The sequence below is a fragment of the Dromaius novaehollandiae genome, chromosome 5, assembly GCF_036370855.1.
Source record: "Dromaius novaehollandiae isolate bDroNov1 chromosome 5, bDroNov1.hap1, whole genome shotgun sequence".
NCBI classification, from domain to species: Eukaryota; Metazoa; Chordata; class Aves; order Casuariiformes; family Dromaiidae; genus Dromaius; species Dromaius novaehollandiae.
Genome location: NC_088102.1, coordinates 19,728,578 through 19,741,162, shown reverse-complemented (window position 1 = coordinate 19,741,162; position 12,585 = coordinate 19,728,578). Strand labels below are relative to the sequence as shown.

Here is a 12,585-nt window from a genome sequence, read left to right as displayed (position 1 = left end):
AGAATGAAAACCTCTGAGGGAGGAGGTAAGCATTTGAAGGTGGTCCTACCTTAAATAAGGAAAAACTTTGCATAACTACTAAGACACAACAACCATCAGTTACGTGCCTTGCCCCTTGTCTGAGGTAAGCTCATCATGATCAGGCCACTACACAACAGGATACAAATCCTCTGCAGACCACAAGTCCACTCAAGGTGGATTTGCCCCAAAACTGGACTGAAATGAGGCAACTGAAACAGGTATTTTTAGTGCAGCAGTCAGCAGAGAGGCAGTAAAACATTTATTGGTTGGGCTGATGCTTGCAAACAGGCAGCGCAGAACATTTCTCATTTCTTAGTACTATGATGAGATTTGTTCAAGACCACCAAAGAAACAGAGTCTAAACACTCAGAGAAGTTTATCATTGAATCTGCAAGCAGAAACACAATTTCCAGTGAAACACAGAATTCCTGTAATAACAGCTCATATTTAGTTGGGTAATAACAACAAGCCTCCAGTCACCTCTGAAGAAACTCATGGCATAAAACTGACACCTTCCTCAAACCACTGACTCAGCTCACAGCCCATTAATGAGTTTTCTAAACTGAAGTGGCACTGCCACCTTAAGACACAAGGCCAGCATTACAATTTTCACCGTACTAGGCCATTCAGAAAAACACAGTAAAGAAAATTTTAAACTTGTCACTTCCTGAACATTAAAAAAAATAATGTAAGACGAAGCCAAAAATAAAATCCCACAAGAAAAGAATTGCTTTACGTGACTTAGTTGAGCAAAACAGTAACAACAATATTAAGTAAAGTAGCAATTTAAGTTTAACTTAAGCAGTAAAAGGTGAAAGGTGCAGTAAATCAAGTTTCTTCAGTTGTCTACAGCTATTGCAATACATGTGTGCCATACTGCACTACTCTCGTAACTCTTAACTTTCAGGAACAGAGGTAATAGTATATAACCACACATATCATGACATTTAGATACTGAAGGACTTTTAAATACACACATTACAAAATTTTATTGGTTGGTGGCAGGGTTAAAATGGAAATACTAATAGAGGTTAAGAGTCTTGCCAACGTAGCACAAACTGAGTAATTTAGAGAAGCGAAGCCATCCTCTTATTTATTCATAAATTCCGTATTTTGGCACCCTGTTGATGCTATGCAAACCAACAATTTCTTTTACTTCAGGCAATTAACTTTTTTAAAGTTACTTACTCATTAATATATTGGAAAGAGCAATCTTACCCTTAGTAGAATATGCTTCAGCAATCATTCTTAGCCTATATGGTGGCACTGCAGCTAGCTGCAAGTCATCTACTCCGACTCTGGCATAGGTGTTCAGAGCTTCTTTGTAATCACCTTCCACATAGTTTAACTTGGCCATAATTAGGTTAGCTTCTTGTAAGAATTCTGGCTAGAAGGAAGAGAATTAAGAAAGTTTTTTTTCCCCTGAGACACCACACCTAACTGACAGTGCTTTGGTCCCTTTTCTTTATATATTCACTATAGAAACCTCCAGCACATCTCTTGTAATTACAGAAAAATAAACCACCAAAATTCTGTCTTTATGTAATATTTGGGAAGCTTGGGGTGGGAGGTGAATCCACAAAATGGTACTCCACCACGCTACTGAACAGCAATTTCATTCTCATTAGTCATTTTACACCTTCGCATATTTATCTATATATGCAACAGAAGTACCTCTCAGTCAGGATCCAGATTTGCTAGGTAACAAACTATTTAAAGGCTGCGAATCATTACAACTCCTCCGGTGATTTTTTTCCAACACCACAAACCCAGATCACAACAGAGTTTAAACTTAATAATATATGCTCCACAGCCTATATATTTAATTTGCAGTTTCGAAGTGTCAATGCAGAGGAATGTCTTGAAGAAGATTAACGGAAGGAGAATGTAATACTTTCACAGATCACTGAAGCGCAACACAAGAAGTCAGAGATGACTGTAAAACAAGGTTCTTCTCATCTCTCAAAAGAGACAGATATAAGTACAGACAAGATAAAGTGAGGTAGTAGCTTACAACAATGATTAAGCAAACCAGAACCAGAATGGTTAAGAATATCAAAAGATGAAGACAAAACCCCTCTCAAGTATTTATCCTTTTTTGCCCCCAACCCTAACTTAAAGAAACTTTTCCTGATTAGTTATGAGACTCTTTCAGGAATTTGTGAAATATTTTGCATTTCTGTAACATTTTCCATTTAACTACATTGTTCTTTGTAGTGCATTATATACACCAAGTAAAACTTCCATAAAACATGCCAAAAGTACTTTACTTAAGCACCCCTGAAGTCAATAACAATTTAAAAAATTTATCTGAAGAAAATAAATTTAATATATTTATCTGAATGTATCTAATCTTATACAATTTATCCTTCATAAATCCATGAGATAGCATACACTGAAGTTCTGGGAATAATATCAAAATAAAAATAATAATGAGAAAAACAAACAAAAGAACTTTCTGAACTTTTCCATAATTAGTAAACTACTCGAGTTAATCTTACCTTTTCTAATTCTTGCCCAGACTTACTTACATACCTTTAGGTTCCCTCTGTCAAGTGCTGCAGTGAGATGTTTCCTGACTTCAGTCAGCTTTGGCCGGGGGCCCCGAGGACTACTGCTCTGTTTAAGAGCATTTTCCTTCAAAAATTGTTCTAATTTGGACTCCCCAAGAAGAAGCTCTGCCATGTCATCTGTAAAATAAAACCAAACACATGAAATATCAGAAATCATCTCATTTCACTAACATTTCAGTAGAGGCAGCCTTTTGCAGATCTGAATTTTAAATATAAGTTAATCAACACAAACACAAAGTCAATTATTCAGATTTAACACAACCTTCATGGTACTTCGTTCTACTTTTCAATTTATCATTTGCCTGCCTATCCTTGTAGAAGCAAGTCTCTGATGCTCTGCGCTATAATGGATTGGAGCATTAACTGGAAACCAGTATACTTTCATTCTCCCTCAAAAAACAACTTAATTCAAAAGCCTTAACTTATCTTGTAGCTTTCCAATTGTGACAAGGTACACTTCTAATATTCATATCACCAAAAAACGTGCATCTGTTTCATAAAATGCCTAATGTAGTTTCAAATATGAATACTTAGAGATATTGGAGTAATTTGTCCAACAAATTATATGTTGCGCATCCCTCAGTACAGCTTTGACCATCATTCAGATCTGGGCTTTAACCATACAGATATCACCCAGACCTTGTTAAGGCTGCAGTGATGTGAAGTCTTCTGTACGAAATTCAATTTCTTGTCATTCTCCCAGTTTCTTGAGAGGCACACCACCACTTCTCAGATGTGAAGGTAGGATGTAATACTGTGTTACCCAGCAAAATCCTGGAGCGAGTATACGTTTGCTGAAATTCAAGAAACTGGTCACTCTTTACTTTGCCCTTATCCAGGACCACCACACTTATTTACTGAAATCTACTGAGTAGTTTTTCTGGTGATGAGACAGCAGTGTGAGATGTCCTCATTATGTGGGATTTGAAAATACCAGATCATGTCTTGCAACCAAGGGTTGAATAACCTGAATTTGAATTAAAAATAAATTAATTAATTTTAAAAGGAGGAATACAAAAAGCCGACAGCCAAAAAGGTACTGACAGCCCTAACCTTTAGCAGTGCCCTTAGAGATTTAAGGGAAGGGAAAGAAGGACGAAAGATATGTGGAACTCAATATTACTACAGAGGAAAATCCTTCTTTCAGGAATTATAAACACATCAGCATTATCTCATCTTTCACTGCAGCAAATTACAGTCCTGAGTCAGTCGGACTAGTACATCTAACCTACATACAGTGCCATTAAACAGTGAGCTATAAGGACTAATGCTGTCCTGTAGTATGTCCTACCAACTCAAAGGACAAAAACCTTGAAAAATTTTTCCTTGAAACCTCAAGCTAACTGCTGAATCCTAAACCACACTTTCTTGAAAAGGCAGTTTAGAGATCAAATAGCAAAGACATGAACAGAAGAATAGGTAGTTCCTTTGATGTTTTTAAATCTGATATTCTGAGAATGACATTCATGGTGACCTGGACATTTATTTGTTCTCATCTACCATCCACTAATGTTTTACTTTTTAAACTATACGGCAAAAAGAAAAAGATCTCAGATCCTCAACGAAGACAAGACAAGACAGAGATACTGCCTGGTTACTACTGTGCTTGATTTTCTGGCTTTCAGAACACGATTGTCCGATTTGTCAGTGCCAGATTTGCAGTGACAACTCCATTCCTTTGCCCACCAAATAAAAGTTTATCCAGACAGATTAGCCACAGTCATCTCATATCTAGATCAGACAATACTAATTAATCTCAAGTGTCACTTTGGACATGTACATTCTTCTAAGAGCACCTTTACAACTCTTCACGCATGCTTTGTTTTGCCCAAACTGTGCCCCTTCTGCTCAGTTTATCCTCATGACAACAATGCATTGCAGATGCAGTTTTGTATCTGGACTAAAGTTTTTGTAGTCAAAAAACGTTGGCCCCCTGAAAGATAAAGAAGGGAAAATGAAACATCGTCCTTGTGCACCATTACTTTAGAGAAACTCTAACAAACTGACACTCAGCATCCTTCAAATATGTATTAAAGGCAGAGAATTCTCAGTCCAAAGGCAAATATCACTACTACTCAGTAATATAGCTGCAGTATATTAATAAAACTTCTATTACCCACTAATCTCCAACTCGCCAACAAAAAAAATTGCTTTTATTTGACTGTTCAACACTCATGTTGCAAAATTGACAGCTACTTAGTTGTTCTAACAAGCAAACTGTACAGTTCAACACGCATCATGCAAATCCAACTTGCATGTTCCTTAAACAAGAAGTTCATCATTTTAAAGTTTGACTGAAACGTTTTCATTTTATCAAATACCTTCAGGACTACGGTACAGTTTAACAAAATAACAGAAGTCAAACTGACATTCTGACAAATGTAAAGACTCAAAATCTGTAACTACAGTATTTTAGATACAGCTTACAGCATACAGCATTGAAGGTTAACTAATTTCCTTGAACACTGGGAATCTAATGTTTTTGAACAGAACTAGAAAGAGAGGGTTCTATAGTAGGAAAGAATTTTTTGGTAATGCACAAGAAACCTATCGTTAACTGCAGCAGGAGACAAAGGAGTTAAAGAGAATTTTAGTACTTCCCCTATCAGGACTGAGCACATTTATGAGATTCAGAAGACTTATTATGGTTTACAGTCTCTTTCTTGTGTTTAGAAAACAAGGTGGGGTGGAAAAGAATCTTTCCTACAGTATGAGTTTTGCCTATATGTTATCAGAGTACATTAGAAAACAGGGAAAGGGATAGTAGATGCTCCCAACACAAGCAACAGGAGGGAACAACATCAGGTTTTGAAATCCCTTGTCCACAGACTCCACTGCTCCACCTCCTCGTAGCAGCAGCAGCTGCCAGTTCTGGTAGTTGTGGCCAACCACGCTCTCCTAGGAAAGGGCCCAAGTGGGAGATCCCAGACTGCCTCTCATTCCTAGCCAAAGCCCAGTACTCTGCAGCAAACTCTGAGCCTGCCCAAAAGTCAGGTTGAGGTTGTTTGAAGGGGAACAACCATTCTTTCCGCCCTGGAGGAGGACAAGAGAGCCAGATAGAAATGTCACCTCTACTGCATTCGGCTCATAGTCCTGGACCATACTATTCTCATCTGTACACACATGCTATTTTTAATTTGACAGGCAATCAAAACTTTGTAAGGGTAAGTAATCCCCAAACAAAGCTATCATTGTAAGTTTCTCTAATATATTACACCTGAAATTGGTAATTCTCTGAGGAACTAGAAGTAGAGAAGGACCCAGTTTGTACCCATACGTTCACCATAATGCAAATGTATTTCCAGGAATTTTTGAAGCAATTTAAAACAATATTCTGTTACTCTTTCATTAAAGTCTGTTCAGATGGAAATATCTTTTACTTTTTCTTTCGAAGTACAAAGTGGGAAAACAACAGACTAGCAATACAAAAAGAGCAAATAGGAAGAAATCAGCTCCATACCACTAACCTTTTGAACAGAATATGTACAGGCTAGAAGGAAACTTTGGTGGTGGCCTGGTCCAACTTCCTGCTCAAAGCACAGCTAACTTCAGTGTTACAGCAGGCAGCTCAGGGTCATAACCATTTCAGTTTTGAGTATTTCCATGGATGGAGATTACGCAACATCTCTGGACAACCTGCTCCAACATTTGACTGCTCTTTGTGAATTTTTTCTTTCTCCTCTCCATTCAATCAACATTTCTCAGGTTGCAATCTGTGTTCATTGCCTCCAACCCTTTCACTGTGCACTTCTGAGAAGAGGCCACCTTCATCTTCAATAGGAGGGTGTAGAAAAGACAACAGTAGGGCTCCCTTCTCAGCCTTCTCTTTTTATGAATAAAGGCAGCTCTGTCAACTGGTCCTCTTAAGTCACATGCTCTAGCCCCCGATCATCTTGGTGACCCTCCACTGGACTCGCTCTACTATATCAAAGTCTCTCTTGTGCTGGGGAGCCCAAAACTGAGCACGGTACTTCAGATGAGGTCTCACAAATGACAAACAGTGGGGAATAATAATTCCCCTCAACATACTGGCTGCAATCTTGCTAATAGAGCACAGTACATGGTTGGCCTCCATTGCCACAAGCATGTGCTATGAATTCACGTTCCCTTTTTTGTCCACCAGGACCTCCAGATACTGGAAAGCTGCTTTCTAGACAGTTGACCGCCAGCCTGTATTGTGATAAAGAGTTATTCTACCTCAGGCACAGGATCTTGGCATTTGCCTTTGCTGAACTTCATGAATTTTTTGTTAGCCCATTTCTCCTGCCTGTCAGGATCCCTCCGAACAACAGCCCTACACTCCCCCCATTTTTCTATCACCCACAAAATCACTGAGGGTGTGTTCTCAGTGTCCAGGTGACTGAGAAAGGTATTAAACAGCACCGACCCCAATATCAACCCCTAAGAGGTCCTACTCTTAACAGGCCACATTGGACTTTGTACCACTGACCACAATCCTCTGAGCCCAATAGTCCAGCCAGTTTTCCACCTACCTCTTGTCTATCCAAGTCATATTTTCAATCTAGCTACAAGAATACTATGGGAAACTGTGTCAAAAGCCTGGCCAAAGTCAAGATCAACACTATGCACTGTCATCCCCATATCCACTCAGCCTGTCACCTCAACATCAAAAGTTATCAGGTAGCCAGTGGTATACCCATGTCACATGATCCCAGTCACCTTTTTATTCTTCCAACTAGCTCCTTATAGACACAGTTTTCAGGATGATTTGCTCCCTAATCTTCCCAGGGCCTAAGGTTAGGCTGATCAGCCTATAGTTCCCTGGATCCTCTGTCTTGACCTTCTTGAAAACAGGCATGATGTTTACCATATTCTAGTCACCAGGAATCTCCCTTGATGATCGTGACATTTGAAAGATGAGAGAGCAGCCTTGCAACAACGTTGGCCAAATCCTCCAGCACTCTCGTATGTAACCCATCCGGGTCCTGTGGAGTTGTGTATGCCCCTCACTGTGCCTAACTCAGTCTTCCTCTATCAGGGGTAGTGCTTCACTCCACAAGACTCCGCCAGTGCCGAGGAACCTGGGAGGCCTAAGAGCAGGCGAAGAGGTACTGAGTACATCAGCCTTGTCCTTTGTCACTTGCTCTCCAAATGCCATAGAGCAGCAAGCCCATGTTTTCCTTAGCCTTCCCTTTGCCATCATTATACCTCTTTTTTATTGGGCTTTTTTACTGCCCTTTACATCTCTCATGAGTTTCAACCCCAGCTGAGCTTTGGCTTTTCTAATTCAACCCCATTAATGCTCAGGTAACGTCTCTCTACCTCTCCCAAGGCAGTCCATCAAATCGCACATGCTAACCCACCACATCTCTGTAATCTCAGTAAGATCACTGTTCTGCAACTGCACACAGGTTTCTAATTTCTCCATTATCTATAAAAAAATATACCTCATGACTCATGCCTTAAGTATGCCAGCATGGAGCAATTTTCCATCAATATCAACAGATTTTCTGCAAGCACTGATACGATATATTAAAAAGCCCAAATGGTACAGACAGTTGTCACTTTCTGCAATAAGGCAAATTTTTTTTAAGAGAAGCAATATGCTAACATAAGATTTTTAAGATACTCAGCATCTATTTTGTTACAGTTTGTTTTCTGCAGCTTTTCTTTTCCTTCAAACAGAATTCTTAGTGTAATTGATAAAAGTCAACAATTTGCCTAGCTTCAGTTTCTAGCTGAAAACTAGAAAAAAGTATTAAGGACCAAATATAACCCTAACATTTCATACCAAACCCCCTTTGGACAGTTGTCTTCTGAATTCCACATTCATTAGCTACTGTATTATTATAAACAGATAGCAAAAGTTGAGTATTATAACCAGAGTTGCCCTATTCAAAGATACTTTTCAGCCTATCCCCCCCCATAGGGTGACACTTTCTCTGCCTGTTCCATCTCCCGGGAAATCAGACTACATACACAGAACGACAGCTCTTTTTACAGAGCAATGCAGTTTAGGTTAGTCTCATTTTCATACCATGGTAGGTGTAAGGAGTTTATATGCACTGTGTGAAAGTGTCTCAGAGATCAGTGGCCAGCTACAAACTTATAAAACTGTGCTTCAGCACACGTTCACAGGATTCAGTTATTTGCCTTGCAAAGAACAGGTCACTGAGGGCTCCTTTCAGCACAGGCATTTTACTAATAACATTCAGAATGCTCCAGAGACAAAATCTGAGTACGTGATTTCTGTTCACGAGCCTCCTGACACTTTAAAAAAGCAAGGAAAGAAAATAAGATTAGGCATTAAAAATAATACTTGAGTTTCAGCACAGTAATGTGAGAAACAATGAAGATGAATTTTGTTAATTATATTTTTAAAGCTAAGTGGTGACTTAAAAATGGATAAAAATGTCTGTTCACTCTAAGTTTTAAGGGATGTGCGACTACATGCTTCAACCCTGATCTATATCCATCTGAAACAAAATATTTCATTTAACAATTATTCCTCTTTTCTTTTATTCAGCTTAACACTTACTGAGCAAACTTCGTTTCCAAAGAATACTGAGGAACCACAAATGTCAAGCACAGTAAGGAACCCAAATGACATGAAAAGAAAAAGAAAAATTAAGTGCGAGAAAGTATTTACAATGAAAACAATAATGTCTACAATTGACATTCTTTAACACTTCAGAAAGTCAGAAGTGTGTTGTCTAGTAGCAAATTTATTTTACAAAATTCCTCACCCTTCCCCTCCTCAAAAAGGGAAGAAAAAACATCACCAAACTGCTGAATCTTAAGTGGAAGAATGACTTGCAGCCAGGGAGATGGTGAACTACTGCCACAGTATGTTGATAGTCAGAAGTCCCACAAATAAGAACTAAATTCCCCTACTTTTCTTCCTGCAGAGTTGGAATGAGCCATATGGCTTGAGCATCTACTAGTTTCAGCTTTCCTGTAGTCCCTATTGAACCAGTTCAACAAGCAGCTGAACTAGGCATACACAAATTGGAGGGAAATTGGAGCATTTACGACCGCTAATCAAAGAACACTGCTATTAAGCATTTTCTGAAGTCCAGTACTATAGCTTTCCCAGACTATTTATGCACATGCTTATAGCTTAGACAAATTACTTCCACAACACCACTGCTAGAGAAATTTATTTTATGAGGGCACAGAACAGAAAGAACAGAAAAACACAACAGCTGTTTAAAAAAAAACTATTTTTATAGCGCTTCATTTCCTCAAGCTCCCAGCTTCACCTGTAAAACACTAAGATCATCAGAACCATAAATAATCAAAATAGGCAGCCACATAGCATCATCCAAATTGATAAATGTATGTTTGAATTAAACTTGACTCATTCAATCACACGCTGTGGAAAAAAAATAAGAATGTAGGTCATATCTACAACACTGGGAAGCATGATGTGTGGCAGAAAGGGTCATCATCATCTTTGGATGTTTTAATTGGAAACAGCAAGTATGTTTCTGTATTTGATTACGAATTGTCTACTAAATGCCTCCGTAGTTCTAGTAGCCACTCTGAAGGAGAATGATCAGAAATCAGCTTTTATCTGTTTACATTTTGTTCAAATCAAACAGAAGATCAAACGCTGGCTTAGAGAACAAGAAAAGTGGTAGGCAGGAAGTCTTTTCAGGCTTCCTTCTCTCCATGGCTTGTCTCAAACCAGTTTTCCTGTCACTACTGACCACAAAAGAGCCTTCAGCCAATTTCAGCGGAAGGCAAAACAAAACCATGTCATGGCAGCAGCGGCTTGGGATCTTGCTCTACCAAAGAGCTATACTGCAGCACCTGAAGTTTACAAATTTGACAGACAACACCACCAGAATCCAACTTCTGCTCTCTGAAGTCAAGGGAGGAAAGAAAAGAAAAGAGGGTAGGCTGATAAAAAAGAAAAAAAAAAAATGAGAGACTGAAGAGATCCTTACTCTGCCCAACTTCTCATACATGTGGGACACTTCTTTTCTCTTTATCCTCACCATCTAAAAGTCTCAGTTCTCACCTTCATGCTCTGGATCACTGATTCATTCTCAGGCCAGGACAGTGATTTTTTTTTTTTTTTGTCAAGAGGCTGACCAAAAGCCCAAAGCTCAGATGAAACCACAGGGATGAGCCTATGTTCCCCAGAAGAGGGGATCTTGGAGTACCTTACCACCTCCAAAAGCCAGTCACCCCCAAAAGAGTCTCTTCGTGCCCCCTTCTCCCCACTAGCTCCACTAGAGAAGCTGCAAGTAAATTCTCGCGAGGCAACAGCCCACACCTGTCGCTCAAAGAGAGAGCGTGGTCCTGGGGACATAACCACCAGCTTCAAGACAGAAAACATCTTTTAACATATTCTTTCTTCTATCAGCTGTTGCCTCTCCTTAAACCAGGCCCTAGAGCAATCTAAACAGAGTCTTGATTAAAGCACAGCATTTTCTCCCAGTTAAGGTAAAGAGACTGTAATTAAATGGTAGAAAGAAAAACAGAAATGTGGCTGGAAGATGAACCCAGACAAATCCGAATTTGAAGTAAGGCACCCTTGAAAAATAAACATCAACTTGTTCGCATAATTAACTGCAGAAGAAATGGGGAAGGGCATGAAAGTTGTTGGTGCTTTCATATCTTGGTCACCTTTCTGTAAGTTTTACTTAGAGAAAACAAGCTACTGAGCTCAGGTGTGCTGCATTTGGGATTTGCCTGGAGCCAAGAGGCATCTCTCACCTCCTTTTTGCAGAAAGGGCACAGTTCAAGCCTCTTCGGGGACCGAGAGTGGATAAGTCTTTTGTGAAACCCGGCAACACCCTCCACCTCCTGACCCTCCGTAAATACACGGAGGGTATCAGCTCCCCACGGAGACCTCTGCATCAAGGCACCACCACCAAATATGCTTACAGCTGAAAAGACTACTACTTTGCTCCAGTAAAGCAGCAGCTCTAGTTCACACAGCTGAGAGTTACAAAAACAAAACACCACCACACAATTCCGGCTTATACGCAAAATACAACATTTTTAGCCGCTTAACTGAAAATACACCAGTAGAACAGCAGCATTTGCCAAACACTGTCCCACACAAATCCTTTCTTATTTCCTCCTTTCTTTCAGCGCAGATTAAACATTCAGGACCAACTTCAAAGGTAACTAAACGTAAGTATCTGCTAGGGTCAGATCTTGACCCTCTCCTCTTTTCCAGATGGTACAAGCACACATTTCTAAGTCCTTTCTTTGCTTTACCACATTTTACATGTTACAGAAACATCAGGTATAGAACAGCTGTGTTAGAACTACGATTTTTGATTAATCACTGTTAATATGCCATCTCTAAAGAATACCAACATTGGTGACAAACTTAATAACAGAGTTTCCTTATGGCAAATTGCTTTCTTCCTACTACAGTATTACAGATTTTAGAGATTTCCTATGTGGTAACTCCACAAGCACTGTGGAGGTACTGACTGTACCCTTCTAGCCTGAAGATTTATTGCTCCGTCTCCAGAGGTCAGTCTGCTGTATGAACGGAATGAACAAAGATCCCGTAGAAAAGAGAACAGCATACACTCCTATAAAGCTGTACTAAAATGTGTAAAAGGAAAAAAAATTAAAATTATTTTTGAAAGGGTACCTGTAGAAACCACGTTAAAAAATACTTTCCATGCATTCCCTTCTCCGGAAGCCAATGCAAGGTTATAGCAAAGGATATCTGTTTACACACACACCTTTTCAGTAGAATCATACAAAGATCAGCAGTGGGATGGGAACCTGCAGAAACTCATGCAATGTTGTCTCCTAAAGCACCAGAGTAATTTGTAACATCCTCTGATCACAATAGCTTACTAATACCTGCCACCACACATCTCCCAGGCATTTGCTGACACCAGAGAAACGCTGAGATTCAACACTCTTGATCTCCACTCCAGCCTCTGGAGGAAAAGCTCTCTAATGATTAGAGGTCTTGCTACCAACTAATGTTTCACTACTAGCCAGACATCCTCCCTCCCTCCAATTTATCCCACCATCCTGCCACTTG

The 12,585-nt window shown here is 39.5% G+C and overlaps 1 protein-coding gene across 4 annotated transcripts in view; it reads right to left on the bottom strand.

Moving 5' to 3' along the window:
- Nucleotides 1-12,585, bottom strand: part of TTC7B (tetratricopeptide repeat domain 7B) — a 149,602-nt gene that overhangs the window by 130,776 nt on the left and 6,241 nt on the right. For 3 of the 4 annotated variants that reach the window (XM_064512193.1, XM_064512192.1, XM_026111982.2), the window contains exons 2-3: nucleotides 2,557-2,711; nucleotides 1,240-1,408 (exon numbers count right to left, since the gene is read on the bottom strand). In XM_064512193.1, the coding sequence (XP_064368263.1) occupies nucleotides 1,240-1,408; nucleotides 2,557-2,711 (324 nt within the window). Of the gene's footprint in view, nucleotides 1-1,239; nucleotides 1,409-2,556; nucleotides 2,712-12,585 lie in introns of those variants that run through there. The other variant, XM_064512194.1, reaches the window with a different exon arrangement.